The sequence below is a fragment of the Anomaloglossus baeobatrachus genome, chromosome 4 (assembly GCF_048569485.1).
Source record: "Anomaloglossus baeobatrachus isolate aAnoBae1 chromosome 4, aAnoBae1.hap1, whole genome shotgun sequence".
NCBI classification, from domain to species: domain Eukaryota; kingdom Metazoa; phylum Chordata; class Amphibia; order Anura; family Aromobatidae; genus Anomaloglossus; species Anomaloglossus baeobatrachus.
The window spans coordinates 697237305-697259428 of record NC_134356.1 but is presented as its reverse complement, the minus strand read 5'-3'; the positions used below and the strand labels follow the sequence as shown (position 1 = coordinate 697259428).

Below are 22124 nucleotides of genomic sequence, written 5' to 3'. Positions count from 1 at the left end.
CAGAGCTGTGTGTGTGTGTGTGTGAAGCAGAGCTGAAGAAAGATGTGTGTTGTGAAGCAGAGCTGTGTGTGTGAAGCAGAGCTGTGTGTGTGAAGCAGAGCTGTGTGTGTGTATATATGAATCAGAGCAGTCTATGCGGCACCCCAGAACTATATGGGTCCCCCAGAGCGCTAAGCCACCCATCCCAGTAATGTGTACGCCACCAGAGCGGTTTGCCACTTCAGTAACGTCTATGCCCCCCCCCCAGTAATGTCTATGCCCCCTGCCCCTCCTGTAATGTATTTATTGTAGGCCCCAGCCCCTCCTGTGATGTATATACAGCAGTGCTGTGTCAGTGTGCATGGTGTGCAGTCATGTCTGTTATTGATGGCCATCATGCAACACAGCCATATGTCCTGGAGGAGCTGAAAACAAGCGGGAGAGGTGAGTGAGGCTGCTTGTGACTTCTCCATATTAACACCTGTAATGCGTCTGTGTCTGCATGTATGTCAGTGTATATGACTGTGCATATATTTGTCTGTTTAAATGTATTTTTGTGAATTTGTCTTCAAATATGTATATGTACGTATGCCTGTATGTGTATGTGTGTGTCTGTGTGTGGATGGGGCCCACTGAGACTCAACCGGGGACCACAAAAACCTGGAGCCGTCCCTGGCTGCCTTAACATTGGGATCAATTAAAAATATGTGAGTAAAGGCCGCTTTACACGCTGCGATATCGGTCCCGATATCGCTAGCGTGCGTACCCGCCCCCATCTGTTGCGCGACACGGGCAAATCGCTGCCCGTGCCGCACAACATCGCCCAGAGCCGTCACACATACTTACCTGTCCGGCGACGTCGCTGTGACCGGCGAACCGCCTCCTTTCTAAGGGGGCGGTCCATGCGGCGTCACAGCGACGTCACTGAAGCGTCACTTAACCGCCGCCCAATAGCAGCGGAGGGGTGGAGATGAGCGGGATGTAACATCCCGCCCACCTCCTTCCTTCCGCATAGCAGCCGGGAGGCAGGTAAGAGGAGCTTCCTCGCTCCTGCGGCGTCACACGGAGCGATGTGTGCTGCCACAGGAACGAGGAACAACTTCGTTACTACTGCAGCAACGATATTAGAGAATGGACCCCCATGTCGCCGATTAGCGATTTTGCACGTTTTTGCAACGATGCAAAATCGCTTATCGGTGTCACACGAAACGGCATCGCTAATGCGGCCGAATGTGCGTCACGAATTCCGTGACCCCAACGACTCCGCATTAGCGATGTCGCAGCGTGTAAAGCCCCCTTTACTCTACTTTCTTTGTATAAGTGACGGCTGTGAGTGATCCTGGACTGTATCTGTATTGTAGTCCTGTAAATCTGAATGTGGCAGATCAGGTCCAGTCACACTAAGCAACTTACCAGCGATCCCAACAACGATAGGGATCGCTGGTAAGTTGCTAGGAGGTTGCTGGTGAGATGTCACACTGCGACGCTCCAGCGATCCCACCAGCAACCTGACCTGGCAGGGATCGCTGGAGCGTCGCTACACAAGTTGCTGGTGAGCTCACCAGCAACCAGTGACCAGCCCCCAGTGCCGCGTGGAAGATGCTGCGCTTGGTAACTAAGGTAAATATCGGGTAACCAACCCGATATTTACCTTGGTTACCAGCGCACGCAGCTACACGTGCAGAGAGCAGGGAGCAGCGCACACTGAGCGCTGGCTCCCTGCTCTCCTAGTTACAGCACACATCGGGTTAATTACCTGATGTGTGCTGCAGCTACATGTGCACAGAGCAGGGAGCAGCGCACAATGCTTAGCGCTGGCTCCTTGCTCTCCTAGTTAGAGCACACATCGGGTTAATTAACCCGATGTGTGCTGCAGCTACATGTGCACATGTGAAGCCCCACAGGTGTTGTATCGGTGCATACCTTCAGGGACTCCACGTAGCTGGTTCTGGTCACAGGTAGGAGATCTTCTTTGTAGTCGTGACGCCACTCTCAGTATTGCGGTCAGTGGGGACCGCCACTGCAGGTTAGAGGACGCCTGGGGCTGATGGTGGGTGCAGTCGGATGTAGTAGCCTCCTGAGAGTGAGGCAAGCCCCAGGGCCCGGTGTGGGTTTGTAGTACCACAAGTCGCAGAATAACTCAAACACAGTCTAAAAGTCTTTCAATGTGTTTACTCACTGTTGAGAGGTCACGGTGAGATGCCCGGGCGACACTGTGATAACCAGGTGGAACCAGGAATTCCAGGAGGCCGTTCTGAGGGTAGCTGTCCACTCGCCTTCCTTGCACCCCTTCTGTTTTGGGAGGGTCCTTTGCTTGAAGCGTGGTAGGACCCCTCCAGGGAAGCTGCTACCACCCTGCTCCCCTCTCTCTGGCTCGTCTGCCGGCAGCGTGGCCTTGGTGGGATGGCTTCTGGCCCTGTCCCCTTATGGGCCTGCTGATTGCTGCTTGGCCCGAGCGCTGCGTAGTAGTGGTGAGGGCATGGAGTACCCCCACCTGTAGATTGAGCAGCTCTGACTGGTTTGCTGCCTGTACTGGGGATCTAGTTCCCCTTGGGTGCTCGGATACCGGGATCTCCGTACTCAGCCACCCCTCTTTCTCTGGATGCTCTTCAGGCCGACCCACAGTACTCCGTTCTCCCCCGCTTTCAGCTACAGCACTCCTCAGGACCTGTCTCCACGAGAGCTTCTCTGCTCCCCTTCCATACACTTCAACTAACTCTTCTCGACTCTTTTCACTTCCTCTCTCTCTCTGCCCTGCTTCCTAGCAACCAGCCCCTGAACACACCCCTAGCTGGGAATTGAAAGTTAACCCCTTCTGGCTACCCAAGGGTCCCCTCTGGTGATGTGGGAGGCCTGGTCACTATATGTTTGTGTGTGCACCTCATCCTGGCCTTTGGAGATTACCTGGAAGCATTGCTCCCGCATGGGTGCAATACTCTGTGGTGCCTGACCAGGTCAGGGGCGCCACACACAGAGCAGGAGCCGGCACTGATAGTGAGAGCGGCGGAGGCTGGTATCAAAGGTAAATATCGGGTAACCAAGGACAGGGCTTCTTGGTTACCCGATGTTTACATTGGTTACCAGCCTCCGCAGAAGCCGGCTCCTGCTGCCTGCACATTTAGTTGTTGCTGTCTCGCTGTCACACACATTGATCTGTGCTTCACAGCGGGACAGCAACAACTAAAAAATGGCCCAGGACATTCAGCAACAACCAACGACCTCACAGCAGGGGCCAGGTTGTTGCTGGATGTCACACACAGCGACATCGCTAGCAACGTCACAAAAGTTGTTCGTTAGCAGCGATGTTGCTAGCGATGTTGCTTAGTGTGACGGGGCCTTAAGATACATGTTTATTGGATTTATATCTAAATGCTACAGTTCGTGCTCTACTGTTATGGCTAAAAATGTTAACGTTTATGGGGCCCCCACCAGATTTTCTGCCCAGGGGCCCCCACCAACCTTAATCCGGCCCTGTAAGGCCCTAAAGAGAAGTTGGCACCTTGTGGGACGCTAACGCATCATTGATGTGCAAGCTCAACCCCTTCCAAAAAAAAGCAGAATGAGGGTCCTATCTGGCCACTCTAGTTCTGCAGCAAGGGTCCTGAACCTCACAATGTACTGACTCGAGGAGGTACTCCACTGCTCCAATGTCAGCAGCTGCAAGGCCGTCTCATGAGCAACCTGAGGTTCCAGAAACACTTGCCGCATGGACTCCAAGAACTCAGCGGAGTCCTGAACTATGGGGTCATTCCTCTCCCATAAAGGTGTAACCCACTCCAGTGCTCTATCTGTGAGCAGGGAGGTGATAAACCCCACCTTCGACCTCTCGGTAGGGAGCTGTGCAGCCAGCAGCTCCAGATGGATTGAGCACTGGTTCACAAATCCCCTACATGCCTTTCTGTCCCCAGAAAACTTATTGGACAGCAGAAGTGAGGGAGGGGTGGAATTGGCTTGGTGGCAGACACCATTGCGGCCCCTTGAGCCACCACATCGGCCATATTAGCAGCAAGAGCAGATTGCTCCAGAGACTTAACTCTGGTCTCAAGCTGATGTATGAACTGATGTAGCTGCTGTATATCCACAATGCCGTACAGACCCTGGCGCAGTCTAACTGTTGTGGGGGAACTGGAGGATTAGGATAAAGGTGGTGAATATCCCAATCGCCAGTCGTGGTCCACCGTGCTCCAAGATGGTAAAGGAGCTGCTGTCAACTCGAAGGTTAGGCGCAGAATACAGAGCTGGGTGGCTCAGAAATAATAGGAGCCTGATCCAAGTTAAACATCACCTGGACCAGGACTATTGTGAACCCAGTTAATGCCGCAGACTCCCCACATCCAAACCAGGAATTCCCCTGTTAGCACCAAAGGAGTCCTGGGTACACTGACAGTTGGCACAGCAGCTGCAGCCCAGTTAACTCCACTGGGCTGCTACAACAGGTCTGGAACGATAGGAGGGGGAGCGCGGTGCCTGACCCTAATGTGCCGAGTTATGAATCTTGGAGTGACAGGCACCAGACATCTATCCCTACCTACCGCTTCCAGAACTACTGGCTGTAGCCGCAATGTGGCTCTATCATGTGCAAGAATATGTGAAGACTGCACACCATGTTGCAGTCTCCAGGCCCTTTTAACACTTAAGTTCTGCCTTAAACACAATATGAACCACAGTGGCGCCTCCAGGGGCCAATAGCAAAGTGCCACATCATCAGTGACATCACCAGCGGCCTATCCGGAATCGCCACATCACTGATGACACAAGCTTAGCACCGCCCCAAACACCCTACCAGTCATCGTCTGATGACCAATGATGGGGTGCCAGGTCATAGCGGTGGGCCTCCGTGAGCCAGTCCAGAGTGGCCACATCATCAGGACACCTGACACTATCCAGCCTATCAGGGACTGCCACCTCAGGGTCATGCCCAGTGAAGTCCTTACTGGACTTAGTGCTAAGTGCCTGAGCATGCTCAGTAGCCTGAACAACCGACTTAGTCTCAGATACAAGACTATCAGTCTGAGCATGCTCAGTAGGCACAACACAGGACTTGGACACAGAACAAAGTCCAAGTACCTGAGCAGAGAGGCTTTTCGCACTAAGTGTGGGAGCATGCTCAGTAGCCCGAACTGAGGACTTAGCATGGGAGCATGCTCACTAGGCGAAATACTTGACATAGGCTCTGGCTGGAGTAAATCGGCACACGCATGTGCCCTAGCCGCCTCTCCACACTTAGATGGGGAGGAAGAAGCAGCCAGCTGGATGACCCGAGGCACGGCCAAAAATGGTGGCTGGCGCCTGAGTGTAGCAGGAACCGCAGCAGGCTGCTTGCGGCAATGGAGACGCCGATTTGTAACACCTATCCTCCTGATTGGGTCTTCTGTAAAAATGTTTGTATTCCCCATTGAATTTTATTTTGCTCATTGCTAATGTGACGCCCTGGGCAAGCCAGGGGTCACAGGTCACAACACCACACGCACCCCACATTCCCTGCAGGTACATCAGCTAACCCCAAAATCCTTGTTGCCTTCCTCCAGGGGCTGATGTTCACACCAGGGGGTGGGCCAGGTGGTTGGCTCCGCCCACCGAGGAGTTCACAGCCCTGGAGGCGGGAGGAACCAGGCAGATAGAGTTTGGACAGGAAGAAGAACAGAGTTGAGTAGAGAGTTTGAAGTGTGAGGAGTAAACAGTGAGGTGGTAGAGGAGCAAAGGAGAAAAGCTGTAGTGACAGAAAAGTGGCAGTAGTAAAGCCTGAAGTTGGTCCGGGTGTGTGCCCCGGACTGTGACAGCAAGGTCATCAGACGGAGGTGATTGTCTGTAGTGGGACTGTCTGGAGGTTGCTGGAAGGACCGCGGACGGGTGGTGACCCGGCGGTACTGGAGCAGTATACGAAGGACAGTCAGCACCAGGGCAGGGGCTTTTCGGATCCCGGCAAGGCTAGGACTCGCCATAATTTGCCAAATCCGTCAGTGAAGGGGACGTCTGTCTCCCAACAGCCAAGTCCCGATTGAAGGCAACAGTCCGACCATTGAGGGGAGACACCGCCACCGCCAAGGCACCAGTCTCCCAGGGCCAGCGCCTGCGGGCAAGAGAGGGGTTCCTCCGGCCCAGATTGAAGCCGGGGAGCGGGTAACCGATGGGGACCCATCGCTACCAAAGAGACATTCCATAGGTGCAGGGAAGAGACCGTCACCGCTAACTGCAGGGAACCGCAGCACCGTGAACCGTCCGAGGGACCCGTCCAACCAGCCGTTTGTTTACCGAGAACTGTGTCGTGTTTACTGGCTGAGTGAGTACCTCCGTGCCGTGCGGCACAGCGCTGCCCCTGCGCCCCTGCACCTCCACAGGCCCCATACCCGCCTGTCCGCCGTTCCAATCCCATCACCGGGCCCCAGGAGCACCACAACCCCTACCCACGGAGGGGCACATCAACAACTGGCTGCTCCATACCATCCCTCCCGGGCTCCCCATACAGAGCAGCGGTGGTATTAACAAATCACCACAACCGTGGGTGGCGTCACGGAGAATAAACAATCCCAATCACCCAAGCCCCTTTTCACTCACGGGCGAGGAGCGCCGCTCGAGTCCCCGGGATCCGGCCCATCGCTCGAGCCACCGAGCAGCGGCAGGCCGCAGCAGCAGTGCCAGCCGGACCCGAGCAGCAGGGAGAGCACGGCGTCCCCTCCTCCGCCCGCGACAACTTGGCGTCACGAACAGGATCTTACCGCTCTGCCGTTGGGTAGAGGTGCGCCTTGTGACCGCCGGAGGTATCCGGCTGAAAAATTTCAGAAGTCGCCATCTTTGGCGTGAAAAGTTCCCGCTCGAGCGTCTTCTCGAGTAGCAGAGGCGCGAAGGCCAAAACCCCGCCCCGATAGAGGAGGGGCCAGAAAGAAGCTAAGGGGGACGCGATGGCGGCTGGCTGCATGTGAGCGCAGCTATAAAAGCAGGGACGCCAGGACTCTGCAGTCACCCTGTTCCTGGAAGGAGTTGCCAGCAGAATGTGGATGCCGTCCCGCAACACCGTAGCCCCCGCGCCTGGAACCGCGGCGTGGGTGGAGATCCGGACCGAGCAGCTCTACCTAAGGCTGCAGGTCAAGATGCAGCTCCTCATGGAGGAGTGGGAGACCGACATGGCGGACGTTATAGCCACCATGCGGAGACGCGAGGAGGAGGCGGAGGAAGGGAGGGTGAGTGACCCACGCCCCTATGTCCCCGAGGGACCGATCGCTGCGGCTGAGGGACCCGGTCCAAGCCCTCTCCCCCTGCTACCTCCCTCGCCACCCGTCTCGGAGGCTGTGACCCCGCCACTAGGCCCGCTGCCACCGCAACCGGTAGCGATACCCAGCATGCCCGCCCCGGCGGGCCGACCTGTAGCCAGAGCCCGCAGCAAGTCGGAGGTGCTGCCATGGAAGGCCCCAAAGTCTGCACCGGAGGCAGCCCCTGAGAAGTTCCCCGAGCCGGAGCTGATGACCCGTTCCGAGCCGAAGGCCCAGCCGCAGAAAGCCCCTGTGCCCATCCCCCACACCTCGGCTGAGGTGGCGCCGGGTTGTCGCTGCAAGGCGGCACCCAAGGCCAAGACACCGCGGGACCTGCCGCCCAGATCCCTGACAGTGGGCAATGTCCAGGATGTCCCACGGGGCCCGACCCGTGCGCCGGAGCTCGCAGCAGCACCGTATTGGGACAGGGAGCCGGTACCGTTGGGCCCGGAGATCGGCGAGAGGGAAAAGAGGAAAGCGGAATTGGTCGCCCGTGCAATCCGGGAGAAGGAGAATCTCCGCCAGGCGACGTTCCGTGTCTGGGGACCGCTGTATGAAGGACAGGTGAGGCGGTTTGATGTCCGCCGGGGCTATGGGTTTATTTATGAACCGGGCCTGGAGGCCGAAGTGTTTGTAGCCCGGCGGGATGTGAATGCCCACTTGCCCGAGGAGCACCCCGGCCGTAACTTGATGCCGGGTGACATTGTGCAGTATACCCGGCACTGTGGAGAGTTGGGTGGTTTGCCCTAGATGCCAAACTGCGGGGCAGCCAGGAGAGTCGAGTGAGTCCTGCCCCCCCCTCCCTCGGATGAAGCTGAAAGTCTGGAGTAAGGCAGCGGAGCACCGTTGTCCAGTCCCCGTTGGGACCACCACTGAGTTGTTTGTGTTTTGAAAGTTTTGAAAAATGAAAATGATAAGCAAAAATAGAACCGAACAGTGACCAGATTGTCTACAGTGATTGTGAGAAAACCGGCCGTAGCCAGCACCGTTGTCCCCGTGGGGACCGTTTAAAAGTTTGCATGAGGAACTGCTCATGGACAAGCCCGTGAACTTGCAGGGCAACCACAAACGTTAAGTGGCATGTAAATAAGTTGTGTCACCGTTACCGGTTTCGCAGTTACCGCCTCCGGAGAGGCAGGTTGGAGGGAGGGCCCTCAGCAGAGCAGGCTGGGGCCCAGCCACCACAGGAACCGGTGGCTACCCTCTGGAGGGGAAGGACAGATCCCGCTCGGGTGACTTGGTGCAGGACTGGGGTAAAGGGGTGCTGCCTGGGCTTTAGGGGCAGCATCAGGGCCAGGTTGCTTGGGTGGGAGAGAGCGGAAACCGTAACTGTACACCGTTAGTAACGTTTAAGAACTGAACCTCCCGATGTGGGATGATGCCATAAGTTGTAATGCTTACCGTTTACCTTTTTCAGAAAAACAAAAAGGAAAATAAAACCGGTGTTGGACGGGCAGCCCGAGGACGGTCTGCGTTTTGCTAAGGGGGAATGTGACGCCCTGGGCAAGCCAGGGGTCACAGGTCACAACACCACACGCACCCCACATTCCCTGCAGGTACATCAGCTAACCCCAAAATCCTTGTTGCCTTCCTCCAGGGGCTGATGTTCACACCAGGGGGTGGACCAGGCGGTTGGCTCCGCCCACCAAGGAGTTCACAGCCCTGGAGGCGGGAGGAACCAGGCAGATAGAGTTTGGACAGGAAGAAGAACAGAGTTGAGTAGAGAGTTTGAAGTGTGAGGAGTAAACAGTGAGGTGGTAGAGGAGCAAAGGAGAAAAGCTGTAGTGACAGAAAAGTGGCAGTAGTAAAGCCTGAAGTTGGTCCGGGTGTGTGCCCCGGACTGTGACAGCAAGGTCATCAGACGGAGGTGATTGTCTGTAGTGGGACTGTCTGGAGGTTGCTGGAAGGACCGCGGACGGGTGGTGACCCGGCGGTACTGGAGCAGTATACGAAGGACAGTCAGCACCAGGGCAGGGGCTTTTCGGATCCCGGCAAGTCTAGGAGTCGCCATAATTTGCCAAATCCGTCAGTGAAGGGGACGTCTGTCTCCCAACAGCCAAGTCCCGATTGAAGGCAACAGTCCGACCATTGAGGGGAGACACCGCTACCGCCAAGGCACCAGTCTCCCAGGGCCAGCGCCTGCGGGCAAGAGAGGGGCTCCTCCGGCCCAGATTGAAGCCGGGGAGCGGGTAACCGGTGGGGACCCATCGCTACCAAAGAGACATTCCATAGGTGCAGGGAAGAGACCGTCACCGCTAACTGCAGGGAACCGCAGCACCGTGAACCGTCCGAGGGACCCGTCCAACCAGCCGTTTGTTTACCGAGAACTGTGTCGTGTTTACTGGCTGAGTGAGTACCTCCGTGCCGTGCGGCACAGCGCTGCCCCTGCGCCCCTGCACCTCCACAGGTCCCATACCCGCCTGTCCGCCATTCCAATCCCATCACCGGGGCCCGGGAGCACCACAACCCCTACCCACGGAGGGGCACATCAACAACTGGCTGCTCCATACCATCCCTCCCGGGCTCCCCATACAGAGCAGCGGTGGTGTTAACAAATCACCACAACCGTGGGTGGCGTCACGGACAATAAACAATCCCAATCACTCAAGCCCCTTTTTCACTCACGGGCGAGGAGCGCCGCTCGAGTCCCCGGGATCCGGCCCATCGCTCGAGCCACCGAGCAGCGGCAGGCCGCAGCAGCAGTGCCAGCCGGACCCGAGCAGCAGGGAGAGCGTGGCGTCCCCTCCTCCGCCCGCGACACTCACATTGAGCCCACCCGTGTGTCCGATCTGCTTGATTTGAGTACTGAGCACTTGAGCATGTACTATAGTGCTCACTCATCACTAGTTCTGATTTGTTGCATGTAACAATTGATCATTTCCACCTTGTCAGATGCGTGGGAGCCATCGAGCTGCTGTGCTGGTGTTTGCACACAGTAGTGCGGTGTCTAGAAGGTGGCCACAATGTCCACTCATTTATCATTTGACTCCCCCCAAACGTCTGTGAAACATGAGCCACTAAGTGGATTATGCAGGACAAAGCTGTGCAGCGTATATGTCATGTGTTATGGTGCCCAGTATAGAAGTGTGATGGGAATAATGGTGATATTTCTTTATTTTATCATTATTTAGTTATTATAACTTTTATTTTATAGTCAATCTCCCTTTTCCATATACACAGATACACAGGATGTCATTCTTATTCCTGTCCTTACATCACACTATTAGGATCTCATTATTACAATATTACAATGTATCTCATTATCTTCTCTCATTTTCACGTTCAGGTTTGTAAACAAGTCGCTCCTTCAGGAATCGAGAACACAATTGAGAAGACGTCTTGGGATTTTCTCGGCTTCTGTCTTCATTATGTTTGTTGTCTGAAATCCTGGATTTCCCCCCGGAGTCTGATTAACCGGAGCCAAGAGAATCGGTGGAATAATGGAACCGGCTTCATGGCCAAGAGAAGCGTTAACTATTGTCATCCTCATCTGTAAGGATCACCAGCAAATAGGGCTCTGTACGGTACAATCACAATGGATACCACACAATAACCTCACATTAATAATAATAATAATAATAAGATAACATGCTATTACTATTATTAATAACACTTTATATTATTACAGATAGGAAAGGATCACCTTGGGCAATGATCATGATCATTTTTCTTTTATAGTTTTATAGCTTTTAAGGTTGAAGATATACTGTATTTTTCGGATTATAACTCACACTTTTTCCCTCCAAAATTGGGGGGGTGATTGGGATGCGTCCTATAAGCTGAATGTAGCTTCTTGGGGGTGTGGAGGCAGTGGCATGGAGTCACAGGAGGCAGGGCCGCTGCTGGAGAAGGCATGCTCGAGTAGGGCAATGCTGGCCAGAGGGGGTGCACTGGCAGTGTGACACAGGCGCCATTGAACTCCCAGCAATGGATGTGATGGACTTTGAGAAAATGGTGTTGGAGGCGGCACAACGCTCTGAGATCTCAACGCTCTGTGGTCTATATCGTCACATGCTCTGTCTCCAGCTCCACTTTCCTGAAGTCCATCATGTCCATCACCAGGAGATCAATGGCACCTGCCTCACGCTGCCAGTGCACCCACTCCTGCCAGCATTGCCTTACTCATGCTGCCACTGGCTTCTTGTGAAGTGAAATGTAAAAATAAATAAATACATTTAAAAAAAATATGTATTGTCCCACGTATACCCTGTGCAGATAAAGCAGATGACTACAGGCTGCAGCCCCAGCCATACGAGTTATCTTAGTTGTGTATCAAGATACAAGGGACCCCATGCGGCTTTTTTCAATTATTTAAAGAATTAATTTTTAAAAATGACATGGCATCCCTTGCAGTTTTAATACTCAACCAAGATAAAGCTGACAGCTGGGGGTTGGTATTCTCAGACTGGGGAGGCCCATGCTTAATGGCTCTACCCAGCCTATTAATAGCAGGGTGCAACTCCCCACAATTGTTGCATTGATTAGGTGCTACAATTCCCGTCCTTTACCCAGCTCATCCCGATTGCGCTGGTACAGTGGTAATCGGGGTAATATAAGGGGTTAATGACAGCTGTCATTTATCGAAAGTCACCGCTGCCACTAAACCGTGGATTAAAAATGGGGAGGGGCCTATGAGACCTCCATTACTAATCCTGTAAGTCAAAAGAAATAAACACAAAACACAAAAAAATCTTTTAATTGAAAAAAACCACCCTTTTTCTACAATCTGTTAACTCCCAAAACAACCAGGTCCGACATAATCCACACCACAACATCCAACGATGATCCTAGCTTGTGCACAGCCACATTAGAGAACATGACCGCCTGCTGCAAATTCAGGCAGGCATTGACTGAGCCACAGCTGTGAGCAGTGACATCACTGAGTTTACTTGAAGTTACGCTAGAGGTTCTCATGGTACCACACTTGTGACCACAGGTAAACTCACCTCAGGTGAACTCATTGAACTCAGTGACATCACCTGAGGAGAACTCATTGAGTTCAATGAGACTTGCATATTCTAGCAGAAAAGCACAGGGTTTTTTTGCCAGGAGATGCAGATTTAGTGCTGAAATTTATACACCAAATACCTACACTAATTCTACATCTCTTGCCAAAAAACTGCATTGAGTTTTGATGCGGGTTTTTTTTTTATTGCCAGAAGATGCAAATTTGGTGCAGGAATTTTCTGTACAAATTTCAGCACCAAATCTACATCTCCTGGCAAAAAAATACAGTTTAGGTGTAATTTTTTTTTTTTGCCAGGAGATGCAGATTTGGTGCAGAAATGTCTGAATCAGATTTATGCACTAAATTTTTCACCTCCCGGCAGAAAACGCACCGAATTGGCATCAAAACTGTATTTTTTCTCTGGTTTTCTGCGAGGAGATACAGATTTGGTGCTCGAATTTATATACCAAATTCCTGTACTAAATCTGCATCTCCTGACAAAAATAACACATCAAAACCGTATCAAAACCGCATTGCTTTTTGATGTATTTTTATTTGACCAAGAAAAATGCAGATTTACTGCAGGAATTTGATGTATGAATTCCAGCATCAAATTTGCATCTACTGTCAGAAAACCAAACCAAAACTGAGTCAAAATCATAGTTTTTGATGCAGTTTTCTGCCAGGAGTTGCAGATTTGGTGCTGGAATTCATACACCACATTTTTGCACTAAATCTGTATTTCCTGGCAAAAAAACGTATCAAACCTGGAACACGTTTTGATGCCTTTTTTTTTTTTGCCAGAAGATGTAGATTTGGTGCAAGAATTTGGTGTATAAATTTCAGGACCAAATCTGCATTTCCTGGGAAAAAACCCTTTGTGACTTCACTATGTAGCAGAGCCGAGATCGTCGTAGGAGGGCGTCATTTGGATTATGTTAGGCTTGGGTGTTCGGGGGCTGATAAATTGGAGAAAAATGTTTTTTGTTTTTTTTTAAAAAAAAAAATAATTTGTCTGCGTTTTGTGTTTCAGACCGGACTGAAGATGGGTGGGGGAAGCAGTGAATATGCATGAGAGCTAATGAATGGACCTGCAAGTAGTTTCACAGCCTCGGGGAAGATCGGTAAGTAAAACTTTCCTGTTTGATCCCTTTTTTCTTTCTTTTTCAGCCCCTTACTATCATCATTTTTTATGACATAAGTTTAGATCTCTTAGACTTGTGTGGGGTTCATTGTCAAGTTCAGCATCAAGTTTGGCTGCTGAACCTTATTTTTTGGGGGGCTTGTGCTGGTTCAGTGAACCCGAGCATCCATAGATTCGCTCATCACCAACGAGAATATCAAGTTCTTCATTCTCATTATCACAATATTCTCTGGGAAACTGGAGACCTAGTGACGGGGAATGCAGAGTCTAGCGATGTTATACAGGTGATGTAATATGGAGGGCTAGTATATCTTGAGAAGAATGCTACTATGATGGAAAAGTAGCAGTTAACCCTATATTGCATACCTGGGGCCTCGCAGGCCTGCTAGGTTACTTGTTTTCTAGTGTAGATTTCTATGGTTGCATGTTCTAGGGTTAAAGGAGATCATCCCAGTAAGAGACTGTAACGCCTGCCTGGATCCACACACTCAGATGGGCTGTAAAGGATAGGCTAGAGGGAAGCCACTCACCAAGCAGGACCCCAGAACCCTGAAACCCTTTAACCCCTATACAGGGATTTGGAATTACACAGGGCCCAAGGTGATTAATACTTGTGGAAGACTGCAGTCCGAGAGAGTAGTAGTCAGGCAGGGTCAAACCAAGAATTGCGGAATCGGCTGGCAAGGACGGAATCAGAAAACAAGCAGAGGTCAAATGCGGATCGGGCAGCGAGGTACATAAACAGCAGGCAGGATGGAACAGGAACCAGAATTTTCAGAACTATCTCTGGCACAGGCCAGCAGACAGGAGGGGCATTAAAAAGGGTGTGGTGTCTTCCCATAGGCTGTAGCTGAATGATGGCACTTCAGCTGGGAGACACCCGTCACCTACAGTCAGCCAGTGGCACTGCAGATCCCCAGGAAACCCAGACCAGTGGATGAGCAGAGCCTGTGCCAACCGGCGCCAGTGGCATCGACTTCTATTCCATCATCAGCACTATCCACGGCAGGGACACGGCGTCACCTGGCGATTGGAGTAGGAGTCAATGGAGCGGACTCTGGTGGTAACTGTAAAAACATTAAAATTAATACATCTAGTTATCAAATATTTTATAGAAGGACATATAAGTTCACAGTTCTGTTTATGTTGGAGGGCATAGTTTATTAATTAAGTTTTTATAAGGAATAAGTATTAAAATATCTATATTGAGTATACTTGAGTTACTGACATGGAAGGATATATATAAATCCTTCCCGAAGCTTCCAGAAGGTTATGTAATATGGAACTATACAACTAAACCACCCTATATGGACTGAACAGCTGGTATATAATACACGATGGAGGGGGCTACTCGCTCGCTCCTACACGATGTCAGCTGTCAGAAGACTCCTGTCCGGCTAAAAGATGACACCCCCTGCCTTGCCATTCAGGACCCGAAGAGAGATGGGTAAAGACTTCCCATTGATCAGTATGGACTAAATGAACTCTTTGCGTAAGCTATCAAAGTATATTATTTTTCCTTTCTGTAACTGAACCCTGGCAACCATTTTTAAATAGATAAAATACATTTATTTTTTACATTTTTGAGGTCCTTTCTTTCATGCGCCTTTACGTATTTGAAGAAAAATATATTTAAGAGTATATTTTTTAACAGTAACATAATAGACACAAAGACACAACATTGGGTTTGCAGCTAGGATTTTCAGCATATTTTATCAGCCCACTTTCATGTCATGCCAAACCCGTCCATAGTTAATGTGAGCACTTTTGTATTTTAAAACAGTATCGTACTTCTAGGTACGATTGCACACAATGGAAGAATCTTGTGCTGGGATTTGTTCCAAACATCTTGGAGAACTGACCCCCGATCTTCTGTGTATGAGGCTTGTGTGGATCCTTCTGTCTCTTCATCCCAGACAGGTGAGATTATGTGAGATCGGGGTTTTGTGGATCATCACTTCCAGGACTCCTCATGCTTCTTTTCTGTGAAGATAGTTGTATACAGGAACCTCACAGACCCACCATGCCCTCCAATCCACCAGCATGTGTATTTCTGGAAACAAAGAGGGACCCGAAGACCAAGCTTCTTCTTTGCTTCCGAACATGCACAGTGTCTTCTGAAGCCCAGAAAAGTACACCTAGCTTCAGAAGCGCAAGGACTTGTAGGAAAGAATGTTGCGCACATGAGTGTTTTTCATAGAGCAGACAATGACGTGAGCTCTTTAAAATCATGTTATCACACTCATGGAGCATGAAAACATGAGTGGGACGACCGGTCTACGGAAACCAACGCCCCAGACTAGTCAGATGGGTATTCGCATATCAAAAATTCACTTTAAAAATACTTTTTTTACACCGCTTATTTGAATGTTGGTGGTTTGGAGGGCACGGGGGTCATACACCTAATCCAGAAAAAAATTTGGAGACCATTAGACACCTCTGTGATGGATTACATGATGAATAAGTATCTGCCTAGAATAATCAGCCTTACTGACCCCATTAATCCTGACCAAATCCCCAAATAATTTGCTGAAATGCAACCCTAAACTGGCAGGGACCCTCTACCGTTCTTCACTGCCGCCTGAGGACACTCACTATTGTACCACTCTCCAGTTCTTCATCAAGCAAACTACCGTCAGCTAAACCCAAATATTTCACATTTTGACAAAGCAGCAAACTTTTCTGCACCCCAGTTCCCATGTTTTCATACATAGTAGCATCATTTGGCTTCATTTCCATGGCAAACCTAGGTCTTTCTGCTTAACCACAATTCTTCAATGGAGACCATTTCTGGTCAGTCTTGTCTAAATAGTAGGTTGCTATCAGTTCTGAGCTGATTGCGTTCCCGCACATCTTCTGATTTCAAAGGGAAGTAACCATAATGTGTCTTTCATCGGCTGCAGTAAGCTTCATAGTATCATAGTTTTTTAAGGTTGAAGGGAGACTCTAAGTCCATCCTGGAGGACCACTGCATCTATGGTCCTCAACCTTGTCCATTTCTTGGTGCTTCTTTAAAAGAAATTGGAAATCACATCTTGAAAGCCTAGTCTGTTTTGAAATATTTGCCTGGAAGAGCGCTTGCTAATGCAGTGTAACTACCTTACATCTTGTTGCTGTGCTCAGTCTTGTCATGTTGTGTGACCAATGACATGAAACTGTCTTCCACAACATTACCCTTTGCAGCAGAATTTGGCAGTTCCTCACCGAGTTTTAAGCCTCCTACATAGCTGTTTCTGTTTCAGTTAGTGACTGCATTTCAAACTATACGAGGGGCTGCTCATAAGTCTTGGATTTGTGACTTTTTTTTGTTTCTGTGGTAATGAATGTTATATCATATCAAAGCCTTATGTGTCTAATATAAACTTTTGTTTTTGTTGCTTATGGCAAAAGTGTTCTACGCACGTGGGAAAACAAAGTGGCGGCGTCTAATGCGATATTCACAGCAACTGAGAGCAGAGGAGGGATAAAATTCTTACTTCTACAAGGAAAGTCCGCAAAGGATATTCATGGCGATATGTCGCAGCTATTGGGGGATCCATGCCCTTCATATTCCACAGTTAGGAACTGGGTTGCCAAATATAAAATGGGCCACTTCAGCCCCAATGATGAGGAAAGTCCTGGACGACCGAGAGTGGTTGTTGTTCTAGAGATCCTCGATGTTGTGCACAACCTCATACTGGAGAATCCACAAATTTTAGCAAAAGCAATAGCAGACATCATGGAGATTTCCTGTGAACGTGTTTGTGTCATTATCCATGAACATTTGGACATGAGGAAGTGATCTGCAAAGTGGGTCCCCAAATGTATGACTACAGATCAGAGAAGCAGCGAGTGACAACTTCCCGGTCCATTTGTCAGCATTTCTGGACTGATAAGAACTTTCTGGATGGACTGGTCACTATGGATGAGACCTGAATTTATTTGTATGACCCTGAAAACAAAAAGCAGTCAAAAGAGTGGAGGCACAGTGGTTCTCCTCATCCAAAGAAGTTTAGGGTGCAAAAATCAACCACTAAGGTTATGGCATCTATGTTCTGGAATAAGGAGGACGTGCTGCTAGTGGACTACTTTCAAAAGGGTTCCATCATCAATGCAAGATAATACATTGAACTTTTTGACCAATTGAAGGAAGTTCTGAAGGCAAAAAGGTGCGGCAAGCTGTCCAAAGGAATCTTGTTCCTGCAAGACAATGCCTCCGCTCACACTGCACAAGAGACCATGGCAAAACTGGCAGAGCTGGGCTTCCAGCTGGTGACCACCCACCTTAGTCACCAAATCTAGTTCCCTCCAACTATCATCTGTTTCCAAACCTGAAGAAACACCTCAAGGTACCAAATTTCACACCATTTCTGATGCCATGGCTGCTAAAGATGCCTGGCTTGAGGCACAAACAAAATCCTAGGGTTACAGAACTTGGAATACTGATGTAAGACGTGTGTTGACATCAGTGGAGAGTATGTGGAATAAATGGAAAGTTTCATCATCCTATCTCGTTTTTTTTCTGGGTAAAGCCAAAGACTAGAGTTGAGCGCGGTTCGTGGTTCGAGGTTCTCCAGTTCGGGGCTCGAGTGATTTTGGGGGATGTTCGAGATCGAACTAGAACTCGAGCTTTTTGCAAAAGCTCGATAGTTCTAGATACGTTCGAGAACGGTTCTAGCAGCAAAAAGCAGGGCTTTTTACAGCTAGAGTGTGCAGGAGCCATCGCTGGCAGCCTGCCAGAAGCTGGTAACCAAGATAAACATCGGGTATCCAAGCAAAACGCTTTGGTTAGTAACCCGATGTTTATCCTAGTTACTGTGCAGGAAGCCCACACTTCCCCGCTCAGCTCGCTCCGCCTCCTCCTGCCCGCGGCATGTACACATACACACACACACACACACACACACACACACACACACACACACACACACACGGTCCCGCTCGGCTTACCTGCGGTCGGCCCGGGGGCAGCAGTCCTTGGCACTGGAAACTGTGCCTGCCGGCCCTTTAAGGCCACTGTGTTCTCCTGCATTGAGCATCATCTGTGGGCGGAGCTACCGCCCGGCGTCCTGATCGGTCGCACAGATGAAGGAGTCACAGTGCCAGCCAGCGACCCCCAGCACATCGCTTCCCTCCGGCGCTGTGTGGGCCCCATCTGCACCGTGACCTGATCAGTATGTGGGACATCACTCCCTCCCCGCCCCTCCCTGTCCCCCCGTGCGTGTGTGGGCCCCGCAGAGCCGTGTGTGTGGCCCCCGGAGCCGCGTGTGTGGGCCCCGCAGAGCAAGGTGTGTGTTTGTATGTATGCATGCAGCAGAGCAGTATGCGTGTCTATATGTATGTATATATGCAGCAGAGCAGCATACGTGTCTGTATGTATGTATGTATATATATATATATGCAGCAGAGCAGTATGCGTGTCTATATGTATGTATGTATGTATGCAGCAGAGCAGTATGCGTGTCTGTATGTATGCATGTATATATGCAGCAGAGTAGTATGCGTGTCTATATGTATGTATGTATGCAGCAGAGCAGTATGCGTGTCTGTCTGTATGTATGTATATATGCAGCAGAGCAGTATGCATGTCTGTATGTATGTATGTATGCAGCAGAGCAGTATGCGTGTCTGTATGTATGCATGTATATATGCAGCAGAGTAGTATGCGTGTCTATATGTATGTATGTATATATGCAGCAGAGCAGTATGCGTGTCTGTATGTATGTATATATGCAGCAGAGCAGTATGCGTGTCTGTATGTATGTATGTATATATGCAGCAGAGCAGTATGCGTGTCTATATGTATGTATGTATATATGTAGCAGAGCAGTATGCGTGTCTGTATGTATGTATGTATATATGTAGCAGAGCAGTATGCGTGTCTGTATGTATGTATATATGTAGCAGAGCAGTATGCGTGTCTGTATGTATGTATGTATATATGCAGCAGAGCAGTATGCGTGTCTGTATGTATGTATGTATATATGCAGCAGAGCAGTATGCGTGTCTGTATGTATGTATGTATATATGCAGCAGAGCAGTATGCGTGTCTATATGTATGTATGTATGCAGCAGAGCAGTATGCGTGTCTGTATGTATGTATGTATATATGCAGCAGAGCAGTATGCGTGTCTATATGTATGTATGTATGCAGCAGAGCAGTATGCGTGTCTGTATGTATGTATGTATATATGCAGCAGAGCAGTATGCGTGTCTGTATGTATGTATATATGCAGCAGAGCAGTATGCGTGTCTGTATGTATGTATGTATATATGCAGCAGAGCAGTATGCGTGTCTGTATGTATGTATGTATATATGCAGCAGAGCAGTATGCGTGTCTGTATGTATGTATGTATGCAGCAGAGCAGTATGCGTGTCTGTATGTATGTATGTATATATGCAGCAGAGCAGTATGCGTGTCTATATGTATGTATGTATGCAGCAGAGCAGTATGCGTGTCTGTATGTATGTATGTATATATGCAGCAGAGCAGTATGCGTGTCTGTATGTATGTATATATGCAGCAGAGCAGTATGCGTGTCTATATGTATGTATGTATGCAGCAGAGCAGTATGCGTGTCTGTATGTATGTATGTATATATGCAGCAGAGCAGTATGCGTGTCTGTATGTATGTATATATGCAGCAGAGCAGTATGCGTGTCTATATGTATGTATGTATGCAGCAGAGCAGTATGCGTGTCTATATGTATGTATATATGCAGCAGAGCAGTATGCGTGTCTGTATGTATGTATATATGCAGCAGAGCAGTATGCGTGTCTATATGTATGTATGTATGCAGCAGAGCAGTATGCGTGTCTGTATGTATGTATGTATATATGCAGCAGAGCAGTATGCGTGTCTGTATGTATGTATATATGCAGCAGAGCAGTATGCGTGTCTGTATGTATGTATATATGCAGCAGAGCAGTATGCGTGTCTGTATGTATGTATATATGCAGCAGAGCAGTATGCGTGTCTGTATGTATGTATATATGCAGCAGAGCAGTATGCGTGTCTGTATGTATGTATGCAGCAGAGCAGTGTGTGTGTGTGTGTGTCTGTATGTATGTATGCAGCAGAGCAGTATGCGTGTCTGTATGTATGTATGTATGCAGCAGAGCAGTGTGTGTGTGTGTCTATGTATGCAGCAGAGCAGTATGTGTGTGTCTGTCTATATGTATGTATGTAGCAGAGCAGTGTGTGTGTGTCTGTCTATATGTATGTATGCATGCAGAGCAGTATGTGTGTGTCTGTATGTATGTATGTATGCAGCATAGCAGTGTGTATCTCTGTATGTATGCATGTATGATGTGTATCTATGTATGTCAGTGTATATGACTGTATAGATTTGTCTGTTTATATGTATTTTTGTGAGTTTGTCTTTAAATATGTATATGTACGTGTATGTATCTGTGTATGTGTGTGTGTCTGCGTGTGTATGGGACCCACTGGGACTCTTCCGCCCGGGGCCCACAAAAACCTGGAGCCGGCCCTGCCTGCGGTGATGAAGTCCCGCCATCCCGACCTCAGCGCTGTCACTGTCCTCCATGGTCGCCGCTTGTCACATCACCTTCTCTCGCTTCCGACCCGAGACTGACTAGCGGTGACGTCACGGGCCTCTCGCGATTCTTGGCTGTGAAGGCGGCGGTCATTGAACTCAGTGACAGGGGCTGTCAGTGTGCTGGAGATCATCGCAGGTAATGTACCTCGCTGACAGCAGCACTTGTCATGCCCTGCAGTGACCTGGGCTGACCCATTGATGTTAGCTCAGGTCACTGCACTGCTCTCCCAGCCAATGGGGAACATCCTGCTCTTCATTGACTGGGACAGTGTGGATCGTCATGGCAACCCCTTGGATTACACCAGACCTGGATTTGTTTTTCATTCTAATAAATTGGTTAAAGAGGGAATGTTTTGGGGAGTGTTTTTTCAAATAAAAATGTGTTTGTCGTCTATTTTTTTTATTACTGACTGGGTTGGTGATGTCGGGTATCTGATAGACGCCTGACCTCACCAACCCCAGGGTTGGATGCCAGGTGACATTACACATCTGATATTAACCCCTTATATTACCCCGTTTGCCACCGCACCAGGGCGCGGGATGAGCTGGGGCGAAGCACCAGGATTGGCGCATCTAATGGATGCGCCACTTCTGGGGCGGCTGCGGCCTGCTATTTTTAGGCTGGGGAGAGTCCAATAACCATGGACCTCCCTAGTCTGAGAATATCAGGCCCCAGCTGTCTGCTTTACCTTGGCTGGTGATCCAATTTTGGGGGACCCCTACGTGTTTTTTCTTTTATTTATTTATTTAATTTAAAATAACAGCGTGGGGTGCCCTCAGTTTTGGATTACCAGCCAAGGTGAGGTTGCCAGCTGTGGTCTGCAGGCTGCAGCCGTCTGCTTTACCCTAGCTGGCTACAAAACTAGGGGGAACCCTACGTCATTTTTTTTTTCATTTTTTTGGCTAAATACAAAGCTAAGCACCCCTTAGTGCCACATGAAAGGCACCAAAGGGTGCTCCACTTTTTCTCCACTTTTTCTCCATTTTTTTCTCCACTTTTTCTCCACTTTTTCTACATTTTTTTTCTCCATTTTTTCTACATTTTTTCTCCACTTTTTCTTCACTTTTTCTCCACTTTTTATCCATTTTTTCTCCACTTTTTCTCCACTTTTTCTCCACTTTTTCTCCACTTTTTATCCATTTTTTTCTCCATTTTTTTCTCCACTTTTTCTCCATTTTTACTCCACTTTTTCTCCACTTTTTCTCCAATTTTTCTCCACTTTTTTCTCCACTTTTTCTCCACTTTTTCTCCACTTTTTTCTC

General features: G+C 49.4%; 1 protein-coding gene across 1 annotated transcript in view; it reads right to left on the bottom strand.

The window, feature by feature from the left end:
- The window catches only part of LOC142303037 (olfactory receptor 10A7-like), a 49541-nt gene extending 33484 nt beyond the window's left edge, over nt 1-16057 (bottom strand). The window contains exon 1 of the mRNA XM_075344136.1: nt 15914-16057. Coding sequence (XP_075200251.1) covers nt 15914-16057 — 144 coding nt within the window. The remainder of the gene's footprint in view (nt 1-15913) is intronic.
- Nucleotides 16058-22124: the final 6067 nt, after the last annotated feature.